Source organism: Dissoconium aciculare, assembly GCF_010015565.1.
Source record: "Dissoconium aciculare CBS 342.82 unplaced genomic scaffold K489scaffold_14, whole genome shotgun sequence".
Lineage (NCBI taxonomy): Eukaryota > Fungi > Ascomycota > Dothideomycetes > Mycosphaerellales > Dissoconiaceae > Dissoconium > Dissoconium aciculare.
This window is the reverse complement of record NW_022984964.1, coordinates 565,085-584,577: the sequence shown is the minus strand read 5'-3', so window position 1 is coordinate 584,577 and position 19,493 is coordinate 565,085. Positions and strand designations below refer to the sequence as shown.

The 19,493-nt window shown below is 52.5% G+C and overlaps 6 protein-coding genes across 6 annotated transcripts; 5 read left to right on the top strand and 1 right to left on the bottom strand.

The window, feature by feature from the left end:
- The first annotated feature begins 114 nt into the window (after positions 1–114).
- Positions 115–2,022, top strand: K489DRAFT_363702 (HSP70-domain-containing protein). The gene is made up of 2 exons (XM_033602686.1): positions 115–650; positions 706–2,022. Exons 1-2 carry the CDS (start codon positions 159–161, stop codon positions 1,918–1,920), a joined length of 1,707 nt encoding a protein of 568 aa, XP_033456297.1. The 5' UTR covers positions 115–158; the 3' UTR covers positions 1,921–2,022.
- Positions 2,023–2,515: 493 nt separating this feature from the next.
- Positions 2,516–4,951, top strand: K489DRAFT_434573 (amino acid permease). The gene is made up of 4 exons (XM_033608561.1): positions 2,516–3,013; positions 3,074–4,164; positions 4,217–4,402; positions 4,470–4,951. Exons 1-4 carry the CDS (start codon positions 2,877–2,879, stop codon positions 4,781–4,783), a joined length of 1,728 nt encoding a protein of 575 aa, XP_033456296.1. The 5' UTR covers positions 2,516–2,876; the 3' UTR covers positions 4,784–4,951.
- A 1,333-nt stretch (positions 4,952–6,284) lies between these two features.
- K489DRAFT_78165 (uncharacterized protein) lies at positions 6,285–7,269 on the top strand. Its single transcript, XM_033608918.1, has one exon. It carries the CDS (start codon positions 6,414–6,416, stop codon positions 7,077–7,079), a length of 666 nt encoding a protein of 221 aa, XP_033456295.1. The 5' UTR covers positions 6,285–6,413; the 3' UTR covers positions 7,080–7,269.
- A 2,468-nt stretch (positions 7,270–9,737) lies between these two features.
- On the top strand, positions 9,738–12,536 carry K489DRAFT_373707 (uncharacterized protein; the record flags this gene model as incomplete). The annotated part of the gene is made up of 1 exon (XM_033603449.1): positions 9,738–12,536. One exon carries the CDS (start codon positions 9,738–9,740, stop codon positions 12,534–12,536), a length of 2,799 nt encoding a protein of 932 aa, XP_033456294.1.
- A 1,665-nt stretch (positions 12,537–14,201) lies between these two features.
- K489DRAFT_326146 (MFS monocarboxylate transporter) lies at positions 14,202–15,728 on the top strand (the record flags this gene model as incomplete). The annotated part of the gene is made up of 5 exons (XM_033601885.1): positions 14,202–14,365; positions 14,426–14,630; positions 14,688–14,856; positions 14,907–15,529; positions 15,582–15,728. The coding sequence occupies 5 exons, from the start codon at positions 14,202–14,204 to the stop codon at positions 15,726–15,728; spliced, it is 1,308 nt and encodes a 435-aa protein (XP_033456293.1).
- A 1,623-nt stretch (positions 15,729–17,351) lies between these two features.
- Positions 17,352–19,338, bottom strand: K489DRAFT_326128 (uncharacterized protein; the record flags this gene model as incomplete). Its single annotated transcript, XM_033601884.1, has 3 exons — positions 17,352–18,431; positions 18,480–18,841; positions 18,894–19,338. The coding sequence occupies 3 exons, from the start codon at positions 19,336–19,338 to the stop codon at positions 17,352–17,354; spliced, it is 1,887 nt and encodes a 628-aa protein (XP_033456292.1).
- Between the last annotated feature and the right edge of the window lie 155 nt (positions 19,339–19,493).

Sequence of the window (19,493 nt, the reverse complement as noted above, 5' to 3'; positions counted from 1 at the left end):
GCTACACCAGCAGATCATGATGCGGCGGATCTAACCGCTGATTAGATGCGGGAGACCCTGCCACTTTCTGAGAGACACCTCGAATTTTTTGGGCTCGGGTCCCTCATTGAAAGATCGCACTCCTCATACACCAGTCCTCCATTTATTCACCACGCAAAATGAGTGCAGACGAAGAGACCTCCTCAAGCGGCTCGCCGGTCGTGATCGGTCTGTCATTTGGTAATGCCTACAGCAGCATCGCCTTCACATCTCCCTCAGATGGCACCGCCGCAGTGATTGCCAACGAAGAGGGTGACCGACAGATCCCCTCCATCCTCTCATATGTCAGCGGAGAAGAGTTCCACGGCACCCAAGCAAAGGCACAAATTATCCGCAACCCTCGAAACACCGTCGCATTCTTCCGCGACTATCTCGGAAAAGGTTTTAAGGATATCGATGCGACGCCCTGCCACGCCAGTGCCCACCCCGTCGAGAAGAATGGAGTCAGCTTCGAGGTCCAGGAAGGAGAGGGAGACGCCAAGAGCACATTATCAGTATCCGAGGTCGCAACACGGCATTTGAAGAGACTGAAGGAGAGTGCTTCCGACTACCTCGGACGTCCGGTTACTGCTGCTGTAGTCACTGTTCCTTCAGACTTTGACGATGCGCAAGTATGTGAAGCACTGTATACTATTTATCATGAAACCAACTAACGCGCGATGCTAGAAATCTGCGCTCTCCGAGTCCGCCGCCGCTGCCGGTATCGACATCCTCCAATTCATCTCAGAACCCATCTCCGCTCTCCTCGCCCACGATGCGAAATTGCAGGCCGCCGGCGAGGCCAACGCCCAAGACAAGATTATCGTCGTCGCAGATCTCGGCTCTAGCCGCAGCGATGTAACGGTTGTTGCCAGCAGAGGAGGAATCTACACCACACTCGCAACCGTCCATGACTACGAGCTCGGTGGCAAGAACCTTGACGAAGTCCTCGCCGAATACGCTGCTAAGGAATACTTGAAGAAGAACAAGAGCGCCGCCGACCCGAGGAAAGATGAGCGTGGTTTGGCCAAACTTAACTTGGAGGCTGAGGCTGTCAAGAAAGCTCTATCGATAGGCGCCTCTGCACAGTTTGCCATCGAGAGTTTGACGGATGGCATCGATTTCAACCTCAGCGTAAACCGCACCCGATTCGACCTCTTGGGAAACAAAGTCTTTGGATCCATCGTTCGCCTACTCGAATCGGCTGTCGCCAAAGCTAACCTCGACCTATTGGATGTTGACGAAGTTCTCCTATCCGGTGGCTCGTCGCATGTCCCGAAGATCGCTGCAAGCGTTCAATCAGCTTTCCCCGAGACCACGACTGTCATCGCGCCTAGCACGAGCCCGAGTGCTATTAACCCATCAGAGCTGGCTGTGCGTGGAGCCGCGATGCAAGCGAGTTTGATCGCTGAGTTCGAGAAGGAGCACATCGCAGCTTCGACCGAGGCCGTCGTGACCGTCACACCGCAGCTCACCCAGGCCATCGGTCTGGCATTGGAAGGCGGTGAGGGAGGATCGTCATTTGCCGTGATTGTCGAGCCCCACACTCCCGTCCCAGTCCGACGAACCGCTCAGCTCTCCGTCCCTGCCGGTGGTGATGTCCTACTCCGCGTTGCCGAGGGCAAACGTGAGATCAAGGTCACCCAGCAGGCACCTGCACCCAAGGACGAGGACGACGATGACGAAGATGATGAGGACGACGAGGATGATGAACCTGAGGAAGTACGTGAGAAGGTTTGGAAGACCGGCAATGTCCTTGCAGAACTCGCGATCCGCGATGTCAAGGCCAAGGGCAAGGTTGAGGTGCAGATCAACGTCGGTGCTGATCTCGCTATCACGATCGTTGCCAGGGAGGTCGGCGGCAAAGGTGGTGTCCGCGGCGTCGTGGAGGGCAAGGCATAAATCTCCAATCGAACTCTATAGATATAGTCCGATTTGGCGGCTGGTTTGGGCATGTCGCGCCGAAGATACAGCATAGATAGATGATGGATTATGAAACTCCGCGGGCAAACCTAGTTTCCCATGGATCGCACATGCCGCTCGAGTCCAAAAGACCCGTGTAATGGAAAGAGACTTCATGACATCATCAACAACGCCTTCAAATCCGTGATTCAATGGTAAAAATTGCCAGGTCTATCATGAAACAGTATAGTCTCATCATGTCTATCGAAGCAACACAAGGCGATCCGGTGTGCGGTCTCCGGACCATCGGCACGGAACATGATCATCGGCACGAAGACTCGGCTTAAGCAATCATCGTCTCCATCACCCAATGCATGGCATTGAGATAAATTCCGAGCGGTTTTTCATGTGGCTTGTCCTTGGCGCACGAAACAGCCGCGGGGGGGAAAGCGACGGCGCGCGAAGCCGCTTGACGTGCGCAATGCGGTCGACAAAACCCATTCGGACCGACTGACCTCATCTTTTCGCGTGCGTGCCCACAGGTGTGTGGAGAATCCGCCCAGGTTGCTTCATGCACCCCATGTTTGGAAGGATGCGCCTCCGTCCCTTTTCCGGTAAAAACAGCCGGACTGGGACACACGCTTGCCCGAACGAATGGTGTCAGATAAGGTAAGACCTTCGATAGCCGGGTGCGGTTTGGTGTCTAGCGGCGATTATCTATCTGGCCATCCATTGTGGGTGGAGATGAAAGAAGGATATTATCTTCTGGACAATGCCGTCGCTTGCTGGTCGAGAGTGGATATATGTAGGATCTCTCGCGTGCGTGGACTTCATCTATTGCTTCTGGACACAGGAAGCGCAGGTCTGACGGCGCGTGCGAACTTTGTCATTCTCATCCTCTCCTCCACGCTGTCACCTTCTGTCGACAACGACAACGACGACGACCTTTCGCCACCATGGAGTCGAAGCAAATGAAGGTCAACGACACCATGTCGCCGGAGCTGGAGAAGCAAGACACCAATACGACATTTCAAGAGATTGATCTGTCCGGTGGGAACCAGCTGGAGCGCGGTCTCAAGAGTCGACACATTCAGTATGTGCACGATGCCATCAACCGCCGTCGTATCCGCGCCTGCTAATTTCAGCTTTGCAGATTCTTAGCTCTTGGAGGTGCAATCGGCACCGGTCTCTTCGTCGGCTCTGGCGGAATCCTATCGCTCGTGGGTCCCGCGCCCTTATTCATGGCCTATCTCTCGATGATGATCATCGTATGGGTCGTGATGAACGACCTCGCGGAGATGGTGACCTACCTCCCGATGAAAGGTATCTCGATTCCATATTTTGTCGGCCGCTTTGTCGAGCCGAGCCTCGCCTTTGCCGACGGCTGGAATTACTGGTATGCATATGCGATGCTGGTCGCGGCGGAGGCGACTGCTGGTGGGATCATTCTGCAGTATTGGACCGACGCCGTCCCGATTGGGGTGTGGATCGCCGTCATCCTCATCGTCAACCTCCTCTTGAATATCGTTGCCGCTGAGGTCTTTGGGGAAGCGGAATTTTGGTTCGCGAGTATCAAGCTCATCGCCATCATCGGACTGATCATTTTGGGTGTCGTGCTCTTCTTCGGGGGAGGGCCGAACCACGACCGCCTCGGATTCCGGTACTGGAAGGACCAAAATGGCTACGGCGCATTCCGAGACTATCTCGTACCAGGAGATACTGGTAAATTCCTCGCGTACTGGACCGCGTTCGTACGTGCTGGATTCGCATTCATCACCTCTCCCGAGCTCATCGCCTTAGCCGCAGGTGAGACCGTTGCACCTCGTCGCAATATCCCCAAAGCTGCGAGACGATATGTTTTCCGCCTAGCTCTTTTCTACGGTTTCGGCTCGCTCGTCATCGGCGTCATTGTCCCTTCTAACGATGACCGACTCCTCTCCGAGAATTCCAACGCGTCGGCCTCGCCTTTCGTAATAGGAATCCAGCGCGCTGGGATCCAAGGATTGAATCATGTAATCAATGCTGCGATTCTGACCTCTGCATGGTCTGCTGGAAATGCTTTCTTATACTCTGGATCGCGAGTATTGTACTCCATGGCGTTGAGCGGTCAAGCGCCCGGGATTTTCAGGAAAACTACGAAGCGCGGTGTACCTTGGGCGGCGGTGTTGTTTACCTGGCTGATCGGCTGTTTGGCATTCCTGAACGTTTCCAACAATGGTGCGACGGTGTTCACATGGTTCAGCAGTGAGTTGCGTGCTTGGAATGTAAAACTCGGAATAACGCTAACACAATGTAGACATCAGTACCATCTCTGGGTTCATCGCATGGATCGTCGCCATGGTCACATACCTACGTTTCAGAAAAGCTATGCAACACCACAACATGATGGATGCTCTGCCACTCCGAACGAAGCTACAGCCTTACGCGACATACTTTGCACTATTCATCATCACCATTCTGACTCTCACCAACGGCTTCCAAGGTAAGAACAATCTACATAACCTCTCTTTTCCGAAATTCACGAACGACTAACCCACGCATGTAACCAGTCTTCTTCCCCTCCCGCTGGAAGCTCTCCGATTTCCTCGCCGCCTACATTACAATTCCGATCTTTCTCGTGCTATATCTCGGCCACAAGTCCTACACCGCAACACACCACGTCATCGACAAGCAAAATAGCACAGGAGGCAAATTACCACTGAAAGACAAGATTCGTGAATGGTTCAGCGCCTGTGTATTCTGGACCCGTGTCGAGGACATCGACGTCTGGACGGGCAAGAAGGAAATGGACGAACTCGAGAAAATGGATGTCCCACCGGTGCCGAAGAATTTCGTGGAGAAATTTTGGTTTTGGCTTGCGTAGGGCGATGAGATGAAGGTTGGGGACTTTGAGGCTCCCTTCTGCTTTCTACTAGGTTTTATTCAGTCACGATTACGACCAAAAGCGAAATTTTCTCTGGCACGATGCTCTCTTTAAAGTGATAATGCTTGGTATGTATTGTGATGAAGATGGGTGGGCAGGCGGCCTGGTGATCCGTTGACGATGATCCGTTGACGATGATCTTTGTACGGGTCTATCTTGTGCTTGATCAGCTCTACCTGATATTCAGTGCTCGATCAGGAGTGCGCAGATAATCATGTCCGCATCATAGTCCTGGCTTTTGTCTGGCGCGAAATCGACCGCTGGGCAGGCGGAGAAGAGTAACCCCATGGTCACGTTGCAGAAGGCAGGATAACGACGAACAAACTTCCTTCGAAGACTGCACCTTGGTTGCCGCAAGACACGCCTTCAACCGGTTCGCCGTATCCGATGATCATCTCCTCGAAGCTGCACTGTAATCACTATAATTGTCTGCTTATCTTCGAGCTGTTGACTTTCCATACCACCGGACGCCGAGGGCATCCCTGAAGGCGCCGACGTGTCGTGTCATTTCTGGTCTATCCGATCGCTCCCTCCAGAAGTAGACGTGTGTGACGAAATATTTCACGTCTGATAGAAGCGACCCTGAGGGTGCTCGTCGTGGCCGCAATAGGAAGATACACAGTATCAGCGCGTTACTCACAACACCGTTTTGGCCCCAGGTAAATGACATGTCTTGTTCACGTGCAGTAGAATGCTTCTCAACGACTGCCTTTTTCTCCCTTCCGTGGCGGTACATCGCAACTATTGCATGCTCGAAGTGGGTCTCGTGATGCTAATTCCGGAGGATACCTCTGTCTCCTTGCCGATGATGAGGTCGGTGCTGGCCTCGATGCAGACGCCTATCGTAAAACGCCGTTCTGGCCCCAAGTAGGCAACGAACGTCGATGAAGTATCACAATATCAGTGTCGATGCATCCGTTCATTCCTTGATTTGACGGAGCATGACGATAAGGGCGCGTCAGACGTGGCTCTGATTACGCTGATCCCGGACTATCCACTCACCAATGATGAGGCCTTCGCTTTTCCCAATGCAGACGCTCATCTCACAACACCGTTCACGGTGCCATGGAGACAACAAACCTTGATCGATTGTTGTCATATCTCTCTTGATGACACCTTCTTGTCCTCAAAGTGGTAGCGCATCATATCGATTGCATGTCCGATGCGGCCCTGAACATACTTGATCCTGGCGATAGTACGCGTTCCAATTGTCGATGATGCGGTCAACGCTGATTGCGATAGTACTACGCTGCCTACTCATCGATGATGAGGTTCATGCTGGGCCCAATGCACGCGCCCACGTCAGAGCACCGAAGTAGCACCAACGGGATAACAGATGATATCCAACGCATCCACAGCGCATGTATGATCTCCACAACCTCTGAAATTACGTGACTTGAAATCAAGAACGACGACTTACGACCTGTGTTCCAGCTCCTCATCGCCGAATGGTCCACTCCACGACGACAACGCTCATCTTGCAAGGATAATAGTTGTCGACCGGAAATCGAGGGCGCGTGCAGAAACCGAGAACTTCACTGTGGCGTGTTATCTCTTCAATGGTTGAGGGATGTACAAGCTGTATCCATTCTTGAGCTTAAAATGTGTGTCGTCGTACACGACCTTGATCGCGATCAATGGCATCCCTGAAAAGCGGTCTTATAAGACTGTGAATCCTTGCCGCTGTCTCGAAATGGCTGGGAGACCGAGTGCCACATCATCGCTCGATCAGAAACATGAGGTCAATTTCATTCAAGGAAGGTGCACAATTGTGCATAATCGCACGGTGACCTGCATCTTGCGGCCTCTTTCACAATGGCGGCATATCCCAATGTCACAAATTGTACAACAGAGTGGTACACGGTCGATGCGCAGGCAGTTGGGGGGCCGAAGTCGAAGCTCGATTGAGAAAAGGCCGCCTCGTACTTCCACAGCCTTCATCGCCGGCGTCTGGATGGGTGCGAAGGATGACCTGTGTTGGCTCGTAATACCCTTACGCTGCGCCGGGAGACCACAACACATAAAAAGTAGCTCGAGCTTATGCATCAACTTTGGTACGAGTAGAGTACGTTCCAAATTCCTCCTCAACGAAAGCAGTGTGACAGTCCTGATCGAGGGTGGAGAGCCGCACGAGCCTGTACTGCAGGATTTACATGAAAATACGAGACTTGAAATTCATGCAAGTCCTCAGCTTCGCGGCGCAGAACTTGTAAAAGGGGTGCTCTGTACACCGTGAATTGGTGCTCGAGCGCCGTGCAATGCTAACATTGCCCATCCATGACCTTAGAGGTAAGAGGGAATCGCTTCCTCATTGCCCAAGTGGTTACAAACATCCTCGGTGATCTGGTGAGACGTGTACACCGTAGATCTTTGACACCGATGAACTCAGTCCACGCTTGAAGACGAAATTCTCAGTCAAGTTTGTTGTCGCAATGTGTCGCACACCATTGATCCCGAGATGTTCGATGTACTGGAGGCTCGATCATCGCTGTATGAGGGGCGCTTGCATTGTCCAGATTGAAAACCTTTCACTGCCATCTACACCATTTAGGAGTGGCGTATCGCTGCGGCGCGTCGAATCATCAGGATCAGTGTGAAACGTGAAGTAGCCTCGCTCTCCGAAGGAGGGTGGCACGATTGGCGGACCGTGAAGTTGACAAAATACCTGCCAGGATGGTAAATATGGAACCAGACTCTGCTAGATTCGATAGCGGCCAGCCATAGTCTCGTTTTGGTAAATTAGAAAAATGCTGCGATCTACACCTAGCTCTTGCGAGGGCGGCAGACGGGTGATGGTACCGCTTCTTGTCACTCTTGAGTGCCGCCGGCTCCACAAGAATGATGCACACACGACAATCCAGATCGCAAGGTCTCGACACAGACGTAATGCCGCTGACATTTCCCACAAGAAATGTGTCTCAGTGAAAATTCTTGATGAAAGAACAAGATGGATTCCGCTGGCCACAGCATTACCAAAGCAAGGTCCCCCTTTACTGTTCAACGGTGAATCTGAGACCGGCATTCCTCTTGGACAGCCCGGGATGTAAAGCGAAATCATTGTACGGCAAACGGCATTCTCATTGTGATCTAGTCGTTCCGTGGCAGCAGCCGTAGTCCGTAGTCTTGCATTCCCGTAGTCTAAGGGATGTAGGCTGGCCGTTTCCGATTATGGCTCTACCGCAGCAGGCGGCCTTGACCTCAAGCCACGCAGAATTCTGATCACTTGTTTACATGTACCGCGATCGCTGTAAGAATACATGTACTGCCAATAGTGTCCTGTCGGCCGCTCAACAACTGACACGTCGTCGTCGTCATGAAGTGAGTGGCTGAGGAGTCGTCCCGACCTCTGATATCATCTTCAGTGATTCAACACACGCCTCACAGGATGAACGACTGACTTCATTCTCTCCCCGGAATGCGGGTCGGATTTTCCTCGTGGTAGGCTATGATCTCTAGTCAAGACGGACCGTCTGGATTTCCGTTACGGGACGTGCGGCGCAGAAAGTGTGGTTTGGTGGACATAATCGTATGGCGAAGCATCCCTTGCGCAAGGAACTGGCGGAGGCGCCTATGAATTTCAGGGTCGTAAAACTTGACATTCCTCTAACCTCCTGGCGACAACAATAATTCACATTCATCTTAGCACACACTACATTTCGGACATTGCGTACATCTCGACGGCCTTCGATGCGATCACGATGCGTATTTTTGAGAACCGAGCTGGCGATAACAAGTCCACGATCCCTGCTGATCACATCAAGCCTCCAGCTGAACAGTACTATGTACCACAGGTAAGGTACTACCGTTCATGGGTGTGCTATGAGTACGTATCAGGTAGATCGATGTACATCAGGCGGAGCGAATCACGCTCCCATGCAGCCAAAACAAGATTGTGCAATTTCTCCAAGCAGTCAGATAACAAATTGACCGGTGTTGCGACTCACATGGCACTCGCAAACCGCGAAATATTCATGCGAAGATGGAAAGGAAAGCCGATCATGGATGCGCATCTCTTTGCCAGCTATCAATGCCAACAAGCTGTATCGGCAAGGATGAAGCTTGAAGATACTGCAATGCCGGCGCGTACGGACATTGTGGGGAGTTCGACACGGCCCCTGTAGGCGGCTGTGTTATGAAACCAGAGAATCGATACTTGATGCGTTGGCTCGTTCTCTTAGCACAAGGCACTGTTGAAGGATTCACGAGACGGCAGATGATTCACTGTCGAGCACGCAGATGCAGCAGTGCTGACATCGTTCGCCTCGAGTGCCGGGATCCGTAGGCGCCATACCTCAACGACATGTCCATTGCAGGCCGCCTGGACCCACAGCACGTCCGTGGCTTTTCGTGACAGTTCTGTACGCGATCCAACCCTTCTACCACACATCACCGCATTCGGCAATATTATGCATACGACAAGGTCGCGTCCCAAGACGTATGCATGTCCCTGCTACAACACGTATCGAGATAGCCAGGATGATGACCTTGCACGAGTGGGGACAGCCACAACACATCCTGACGCCTCATCAACCTGGGCGACACGCTGATTATGATCAGCCGAGGAGAAAGTATCTTGCGTGAGGAAGGTCGATGATATCGACAACTTTGCGAAAGAACATAAATATTCATGGAATCCGCCAGTCTTCTCATCAGATCATCATTTCTCACATCCTCTACTTTCAACATCCTTCACCATCTCTTCAACGCAGCTTTTTGCCCAAATCCCCTCTTGCATTCAAACTTCTCCTCTCCTCCATCTCAAAACTTGTTCTTATCTATTGATCGTCAAATCATTCCGCAACTTGGAGACGCCATCCAGGACTCTGTCGACAACACAGCTGGTGAGCCATCCATCGCGAACCTCATCACCCTCATTCACCTTTTCCTCTTCACCATGCCTGTCCTTCGCCACAACCGCCCGAACAGCAATGCACTTGTGCAGCGGAGGGACGATGCATTCATATACCAGCGAACACAAGCTCCCCGGGCATCAAATATGCCCAAGCGCGATAGCGCACTGATCCTGCGCGCCTTCGACGGTGGTAGGCGCACCCCTCGAGAAGTGTATGTGATGGTTGGTGGACAATTGTCCGTCGACCGCACAGAAGCTCAGATCGCCAGCCATGCGAAAGGGCTGGTCCAAAAGGCCGGCCAAGATTGGGAAGAAGCTCTGCGAAGAGTGATCCACTTTGAGGACCGGCACCGGATCCCCAAACGCAAGATGCCTTTTTCGCTGCCGGAGCAGCTAGAAATTGCGATCGGGTATCGCGGCCTTACTTCGCGGAGAGATAGGCACAAGCTCGTCTCAAGGCGGATGATACAGTGGTACCGGACTACCGGCTACCCAAATCGGCATCATCTCTTGATGGAGGGAACGGGGTCTGGCTCTTACCATGAAAAAGTCAAGAACCACTGTCGGAACAACCTCGACCTCAAGTACAACGGTAATCTCGACGAGGCGATTCGAGACATCGAGCTAAAGATGTCAGAATCAGAGGACAACGGGGTCTCAAGATTCTACGAGTCCTTTGTAGTACCTCTTGATCCCACCTCTGCCCCCGTGTCGCCTCAGCAAACATCTGCCGCCGTCCTTGAGGAAGAAGATCTTCAATCTCCGATAGTGTATCAAGAGCCCCTCCCTGCCTCGACCGACCTCCCCATGGTGTCGTATCCATCCCTGATGGATACGGCCGACTTTGCTGCTGATGCTGCGCATTGGAATTTATTATCGGCAATCGATCCCTCACTCGAGTCTGGTGTATATTTACCACTGGACAGCTTTCCCGAGCTTTCGTTTGGTTCGATTCAGCCTCCTACCACCGCTTGCAACTCTGCACCGATCGCTACGACCACTTCTCCTGATCCTGTGCCTGCCACATGCCCTCCTCCAACCACTGTCATCAGCTCTGTGACGATGTCGTGTCCGCCTCCTGTCCTGGCATCCTCGTCAGTAATGACGCTTCCCCCTCAACAGGATGATCTACTAACAGATTTTGAAGGGGCCTACTATAGCATTCCTCCTGCGGGGACGACCCCCTTGACCGAAGCGGATCTTGAGTATTTTGGCTCGCGGCCGTCGTTCCAGGCAGCAATGGCGGAGATTCCACTTGGACCCGACCCAGCACAACTACTGGAGTCAAGCTGGCCCGACTTGGCCGACCTCATGGGACCCAACCCTTCTCAGCTAGTGGACGTCAATTGGCCCAACTTCTCTCAACTGATGGACCAGCCTGACCCAGCAGCCCCAGTTGTTGCGCAGAGTCAGAGAGTTCCCAGTAAGGGAAAAGGAAAAGAAAGGGTTAGAGATGACTTGTTGGATATTGCGGACGCCCACTACATGTTTGAGACCTTCGAAAGCGATTCGAAGTATCTGAAAAGTCTCCCCCCAGACGGCTTTGGCGACAACGATTGGTTTTGCGAGGTTCCACCTGCGAGCGGAAAAGTTCGAGATGATACAAAGTCATCAGCGCTTCCAACGGTGCCTATCATCAAGATAGAGGAAGCACCATCACCCGTGTCCGACTTTGCAGCATCTAGCGACACGGCACACACGGCACAGGTGCAGGTGGAGCCTTGCATAGCAGGCCCGTCCACATTTTGGATACCAAACTGTTCTGTACCATTTGAGGCGCCATTCGCATACATGATGCCACCTGCACCAACGCTGGCATCATGTTCGCTGTCAGCAACTTCTGCAAACCATCGTACGATTTCTTCGATGCCGCTGCAATCGCCACGATCTCTGCATACCTCTCGCGGGTCACATCTCTCGGTTCCCTCCACGACAACGAAAAGACACTCTCCGACTCGCAGGAAACAGCCGAGGTCCCCTTACTTGCCGGGATCGTCTCAAAGGCCGATCGTGGTCTCAGATTCCGAAGCATCTTTTGTGGTCCGTAACGAGCGGCCGATTTCGTCCGATCTCACAGGATCTTCGCAAGGGCCGATCGAGTTGGAGCTTTGCCAGGCGTCTTCATCCAGTGCGGCATTACAGAAGCGTAAAGCTTGCGCAATTCCCTACGTGGGGGAACCAGTGCAGAAACGTCACCGTCCGATGACCCCCGATGAGGTTCTACAGGCGAGACGACCTGTTTGGATCCCCAACGAGCTACCTACGGACGCAACGATTGATCCATTCAACCTGGCGCCCCCGTTGGCTTACAAGTACGAGCAACCGACGCACTCGATACCCCCTTGCCTGTCGCGAGTCCGTCATCCAGACGACGTGCTTCGCGGAAGTATGCAAGGCATTTTCGTTCTGAGACAAGACTTCATGCAGCAATTCTCCCTCTTTTGGCCCGAATTACCACCCGAAGGCTTTGAAATTCTGTTAGAACTCCAGGCTAGAGGGGATTCCATCACCGGGCACATGGTTCAAAATATTGTGTATCCTGACTCACAGCCCAGCGAATGGCTGTTGAAGCTCATTTCAGATCAATTGGCCAATTTTGCGGTGCCTACTGCCGACACTGTCGATGCCCTGGACCGTAAGCTGCAAGTGCTGATATCCTCCGTGAGAGAAGTGGTTGAACATTATGATCCACAGCGGATACTTGGCATGTGGGACATCGCTACGCAGCCCATGGAAAGATGTCTGAAGGATGACGGGCGTTTTCATGCGAACAAGAAACCATTCCGCGATGTAGAAGCGATGAAACCGCGGTCAGAATGGCGGCCAGGCGGGATGAAATGACACGTGGTGGCAAGCAGCAATGAACACGTACTTCGCGAGGTTGCGAAGCATTGTCACAGGAGTTGGGTTTCGATGGTCGATTTTTGATTCGGTTTTGGCGCATGGTGGATGTTGCTTTTTTCCACGAATACCCTTTTGCTTTTCCTGCCGCATGAGGCAGATCTATTTATCGCGTATACCCTTTTGCTCTTCTCTCGCGCCGGCTGCACATCTTTTCACTGCGTATACCCTTTTGCAAACTAACGAATGTTTACTACACTCTCGTGTGTTTCTGATATTCGCGTCGCGCCTCCCAATGTTCCAATAACTCGATCTGCGACATCAATCCGTTGTTCCGTCGACCGGAGCTGGGGAGATGCCGAGACTCTATTACCTTACTCCCGATTAAGCTTTATCAGTCGAACATATAGTTGTTCACGCTACTTCTGACAACCCAATAATGTAGTAAATGGTGGATGGAAGTTGGGACGAAATGACCCAAACTCTAACCCTAATTATGCGAAGATGCTTCGACGAGAACGCGCGAATGCACCCCCCGGGACCAGCATCTCTTGCGGCGCTGGAGACGGCCTTCCTTCATTTTTGTTTCTGTATTGTTTCACATGGCTTCTCATCATTATCACAACGATGAATATATTTTGTATGTGCGTTGATGAGTAGTCGCCTTTGATGCCGAAACCCATTGGCTACATCTAGAACGGCTGTTTCGCGTTAGACATATTTTCAACATTCAAGTCCCGCTTCAACTTCCGCAACAGCCAGATTGCTGCTGACGCCGCTGCGACACCGCCATGAACGACGAGGTCTAATATTCCATGAGAAGGAGGCTGCTGATCGTTGGCCAAAAACATGTACCTTCGGCGAAAGTGGCAGATCGTCGAACCATGATGCACGTTATCGACCTTTAAAAGACTTAGGTCTGAACGACAACCAGGGAAGTCCGTGCTGTATGCGTCGTTCGCGGACTCCCCGTGGTGATTCCGATGGTGGTCATTCGTCGGTCCAGCGTCTTATCGACAGCGGTATGGCTTCCGGTGCTATTGCTCTTAAAAGCGATTAGCCTCATGCAGGTTTCTGACAGGATTATAGTCGCGGCTGTCAGAAACCTTCATCAAATGAAATCTCTTCCACACGCTCCGCCATTGAGGCACACCATTGGCTCCTAGGACTCTCGAGGACACGCAAATTTCGGGATAGGCAGTCACAGGGAAGTCCATGCAGGCAAATTCGTGACACATGCAGTCTCGATCACATTTCTTGGGAGGGCATTAGATCGCACCGCAATCTAACGTCGACGGGCATCTACTAGTGAACGAAAATAAAAAGATCAGCATACATGCATCTGCTTCGAGCCGTGACCGGCACATCCGAACCCAATTTCCTCGCGCTTGACAATGTGAAGCGAGCGGAGATATCGTCGGATTTAGTGCACCTGTCCGGCACTGATAAGCTTCGACCCAAGCTTCAATTCAAACACGCCAGTTGGCACGTCGGACCTACCACCCCGGAGCTATACCTTAGGTCCGGCGCAACGTCTGCAGCATCACGGGCAACAACAACCTTCCTTTGACAAAAAGTGATCCCGCCCATCTGTTGGATGTCGAGGATGATGTCTGGTCAAGATCATACCATTTGACGACCGAGCGACTCTTGACGCAATTCAACATGAGTCTCATCAACGAAGGCAAGGGAGGACCACCCAGAGCCTCCAGCGTGTTGCCAGCACCAACGGAGAAGAGTCCCGGGACTTCAACTCCAGCTCCACCAAACGGCGGATTTGATGCCTGGTTGCGTGTGTTCGCTGCGTGGCTCATCTTCATCAACACATGGTCAGTCCGAGGCAACGTATTCGTGGGATGTATGCAGGTTGTGCTGAATTGTTGTTAAAGGGGCTTGACTCAAACATATGGCACGTTTCAGGAGTTCTATGAGGGAGCTCATCTTTCTGGACGCAGCGCAAGTGATATCTCATGGATCGGTAGTATGCAGTCCTTTCTCGTCGTCATTATCGGTGTCATTGCCGGCCCGCTGTTCGACATTGGCTTGCTGAAGCCGTGTTTGTTCGTGGGAAGTGTTCTTATCGTCTTCGGCATGGTGAGATTGCGAGTCTGGGATGCTCAGGGACATTTGTACTGATACAAGTGATGTCAGATGATGCTCTCACTATGTCAAGAGTATTGGCAGATTTTTCTCGCCCAAGGAATCGTGGTAGGTTTTGGTGGAGGCATGCTCTACATTCCAGCTGTCGCGATGGTCACTACACAATTCACGACCAGGCGTCCAATTGCTGTGGGCTTGGCCTCATCAGGCTCTAGCATCGGTAGGTCTGTATTATTCCCATGCTCAACAAAATGTTAACTCAAAATACAGGTGGCATAATTTTCCCGTTGATGTTTCGCAACATTCAACCACAAGCTGGCTTCGGGTGGGCTGTCCGTGCCATTGCCTTCGTCATTCTCAGTACGCTCTGTGCGGCACTTGTCATCCTTGGGAGACACGAACAGCCCAGACCCGCCAAGCGACGAACCTTCAAGACACTGTTTGCCTTCGCCGCTCTGAAGGAGCCACGCTTCCTCGCCTTTACCGTCTCGCTCTTTTTCATCTTCCTTGGCTTCTATATTCCGCTGTTCTACGTGCCGCTCTATGCACAATACGCACTCGAGACTTCAGAGGACTTAGCGTACAACCTCGTCGCTATTGTTAATGCAGGGTCCTTTTTCGGTCGAATTTTGCCCTTCCTGGTCGTACGACTACTGCCTGTATACAACCTCGCCTTCTGGACGGCAGTCTCGGCAGTCCTTTTGTTCTGCTGGATTGCTATCCACAATGTTGCTGGCTTCATTGTCTGGACAGTTCTTTACGGTTTCGCGTCCGGTGTTATTATCTCGGCCTCACCTTCGGTTGTTGCGCACAAGACACTTTGTCCGGAGATTACCAACATCGGGTCCCGGCTTGGCTTGAGCTGGGCTTTTGCCGCTGCTGGCATTCTCATTGTGAGTCAACCTTCTATCCTTGCAACTTGACAAAAAGCTGACATTGCCCAAGGGTACCCCCATTGCCGGAGCAGGTGTCAACATCGCAAGCGCAAACTTCATCGTTGGGCAGACGTTCTCCGGTGCCATGATGGCCGCGGGTGTCGTCCTACTTCTCGTTCCAACCTGGTCGGTATTCCGTTACAAAAGTCCTGTCTAGTGATCGCTCACCCTCGTGCCAAAAGTTATGAAGATTCTTTAGCAGCGACGTTGATTGTGCGAAAGCGCTGGGGGTCATAGCGAGAGCAAAACATACAGCACGAGGGATTCCCACGTGGTCACCCACCGTAGTACTAATCTCGCGGTCAGCTGCTTAAATATGGGAGAGCGGACGGGATCCCTTGTTCTCAGCTGCCTGTGGCCGTATGTGCTGAGCAGACGGATTTACAAAACCATATAGCATCAAACATTGCGTTTATTGTGGGTTGCTGCTGTGTGAATTCTCGAGCTCCCGGTCCCTCCTCGAAGGTATGAATTGCCGAGCAATGCAAACAGACTCAAACAATCTTAAAAATCATGCGAATGGTTGAATAGTGCTAATGAGATGTGGTTTACGCAACGACTGAATAGCAATATTAGCAGTACCAGAATGTTGCTCGGCAATCACAGACGCCTTCGACGAGGCCTCTTCAGCGAGTGCCCCGATTCTACCGCAGTCTCGGAAATGACTCTGGGATGGTAGAGAGTGTGCGTAACTTTTCGTAGAAAGCTGCTAGATTGAGCTATTTCGCAAACGAGCAGCGAGACGTCTCCACGAAGCGCCGACTTCCCATACTGCCCAGGTCGAAGCCATAGTCTCAAAGTTGTCAAGTTTGATTTGGTATGCACCTGCAGTTCAGCCACAAGCTAACCCTAAGCACAATATTATCGACTGAAATTGAACGCGCACGAATGGAACAGAGAGCCCTTTTGCAAAGTGCCGAGATTTTTCGCACCTAATGAACGCACCGATATGTTTGAATGATAGGTATCGTAGCCCGGCTTGTCGAAGCAAACTTGAATCCGGTCTTCTCGTCCTTCTCCGACATCTAGCCCTTCTTCCTGCGTCGCGCTGACATTGTCGCCCAGGTGATATTCCCACAAATGTCTCGCAATGGCTTGTCGAACTGCTTGATTTTCCTGACTTGATTCGCCGGGTTGCATGACTTAGATGTCTCTAAGTACCCAGTAGGTGAAACTTATAATCCTCGTTTAATCATTTGTGTTCATGAACATGCTCATCGTACTGGGGATTCAATGATGTTAGGCTGAATCTGACATCGTAAGGTGGCAGGGGTGGCAATACCTTGAATCGATCAGCCGAAACCTGAAGTTGTACCTTGCACTCGAGGTGAAGCTTGAATCGAAGGAAGGACACGCTAGTGAAGCTTCCACGAACGGCGCAACATGTCTACACAAGAACTTTGAAGCAGACCATGGGAATTGCCTTGACGGGCACTAATGCCTATGTAGATTATCATCACGGGCTGGCGTTTCGTCGAAGGTTTTACTTCGTATCTGTTAGTACTGTCAAGTAGGTATCGTGCGCGAATCACAAGGGCGAGAACATCTTCGAGTATTCTCTCTACGATCAAGATTAACAGCTTTTTGGTCAAGCGAAGGATGAAACTTCTCCACGGATCACGTCAGTATACGGGTCAGCGATCTGTTGAGGTCATGGAATTCGAGGGATTTTTCATCAGTCGGTAACAGAATTTCTGTGATTATTCAAATATATCATGCATAGACAGAACGATTCATGCTGTTTCTCGACGCTACGCTGTGCTGTAGTCGTCAAGCTAGTTTAATCGGTCGCAGTCTCAGGACGATTAGGGTCGGTGCCCATAATCTTGGTCTGTTCGCGAGCGGCAACGGGAGCCGTGCGGCCCTTACGAGGCATAGCTGCCATGAAGGAAAGAGAGTTCCGCTTGACAGCCGGGGGGCTGTAGGTGGAAGTGCAGCCAACAAAAGAGTAGCAGACGCCTTGGTAGTCTCCGCGGAACCCAGCGCCAAAGTTGGCAATGTCGCAGAACGTGCCGGACGGGCACTCGCTATCCGACCTGCAGACGGTGCAACCATCAGGGCCGCAATCGCGGCCGCAGTAGGCGTTGGTCTGGTCGACGTCGGCATTGCAAAAGCAACCGTTATTGCAGCCGCCCGCATTGAAATTGCCGTTGCCGGCCCCAGCGGGATCGCAGGGTACACCAGGAAGTCTCCCCGCGGGCGTGGTCGTGACAACCGTGCTGGTGGAGGTCACAGTCGTGGTCGCTGTTGCCGCGGTCGTGATGGTCGTGATGGTGCTAGTCTGGGTCACGGGCGTGGCCGCTAGCGAGCAGGCGGACGACACGATGCTGGCCGGGTACTTGGTCAGAACCTGCGGCTGAGCGATCGCGGCGGCCGATCGACGAGCGTTGTTGCCACCTGGCGTAACAGTGGTGGTCGTCGTCACTATTGTGGTCGTGCTAGTAGTAGTAGTGGCGGTAGCGGTCGTCGTCGTCAATGGTGTGGTATAGCCAAGAAGACTGGAACAGTAAGGCAGCGCCGAGTTGGCAGGCCAGAGGATGTCGCGTTTCGCTTGGTGAACAGCTGGCAGGGGCTGGGCAGAGCCGGGGTTCGTGCTGTTCGAGTATGCGAAGGAGTACTGGAGGAGGAAGTGGTCACTGCCGCGGTACTGGCCGACGTTGGTCGCGTAGCTTGCTGGCCAGGACTCGGAGTACATCGCGCAGTACTGGCCCTGAATGTTCTTAGTGGTATTGATATACAGGATATACGTGTTGAAGAACTGGCAGGTCTGGACTGGTGTACCGTCTGTCGGTGGATGGGCGATCGCATACTCGCTCTTCTTGGTGCAGGCATCGGCACAGAGTTGAGCGTTGAAGGCGCCCTGCGAAGTCAGAATCTATGTTGAGGTGATCAGGTCGTCGTGACTTACGATGAATATTGATGAGCCCATGTAGCTGTCGAAGCCGAACTTGTCGTATGGCGAGTTGATAGCCGCGTTGCCAAGGGGGATGGCTGCACCGTATCCGGGGACTAGGGCGACAGTGTTGTTAACATAGCCATTCGACCCGGCAATAGCGACTTGGAATTGGTTGCGCCATTGACCAGAGTTAAGCGCGTTGTCCGTCGAGACCGGACCGCCCCAAAAGACACACTTGATGTTGGTAGTCGAGGCCGGGTTCGCGCAGCCGGAGGCGCCGCTGCCGGGTTCGAGAGACGGATCTCGCTCAAAAAAGAGGTTGAAACTGATACAGCCGTTGATAGCGTTGCACTTGGATGCGCAGAGGTTCGAATCTGTTGTATGGGATCAGCGCCAATCATCGAGTCACCCTGGATCGAAACATACCGTATGACTTCAGGTTGGTGTATCCCATGTAGCCGTATGCGTTATTGGACGCATTGAGATTTGAGAAGGTCTGCGTGTACCCGCTCGGGACAGGAGCGCCGACGGCGGCAGAAGAGAAGGCCGGCAGGGCGGCGAACGCCGAGACGGTATCCGAAGTCGGGATCGGGCCAGCGCCTGTCGGCTGCGGCGCGCAGGCGGCACGCTTTTCTAGGGCAGGCTCGGTCGTCGTGTCAAGCGTATTCGTCGTGTCGCTTGCGGTAATCTGCGGAAGGGCAGCAGAAAAGACGGTAGACGGATTGTAGGTAACGATCTGGGCCGTGGCATCCAACACGGTGGTGTAGGACGGGTTCGGCAGCGCGTAGGCCAGATCGAAGTCGATATTTTGTGGCGCGGCGGCAGCACCAGCCAGGCCCACGAGGGCTGAAGCCAGGATGATGGACTGCATGATAGTCGGACGAACGCCAATGGATAGGACAAGGAAACGGCGAAGGTGCCAATGGACAGATCGAGAAGCACAATCAACGAGCTTGCTGCTTTTATTTGTAGCCTCACGATGAAGCCCAGCTTCGCACATCAACACTAACTCGATTGTTTACCGGA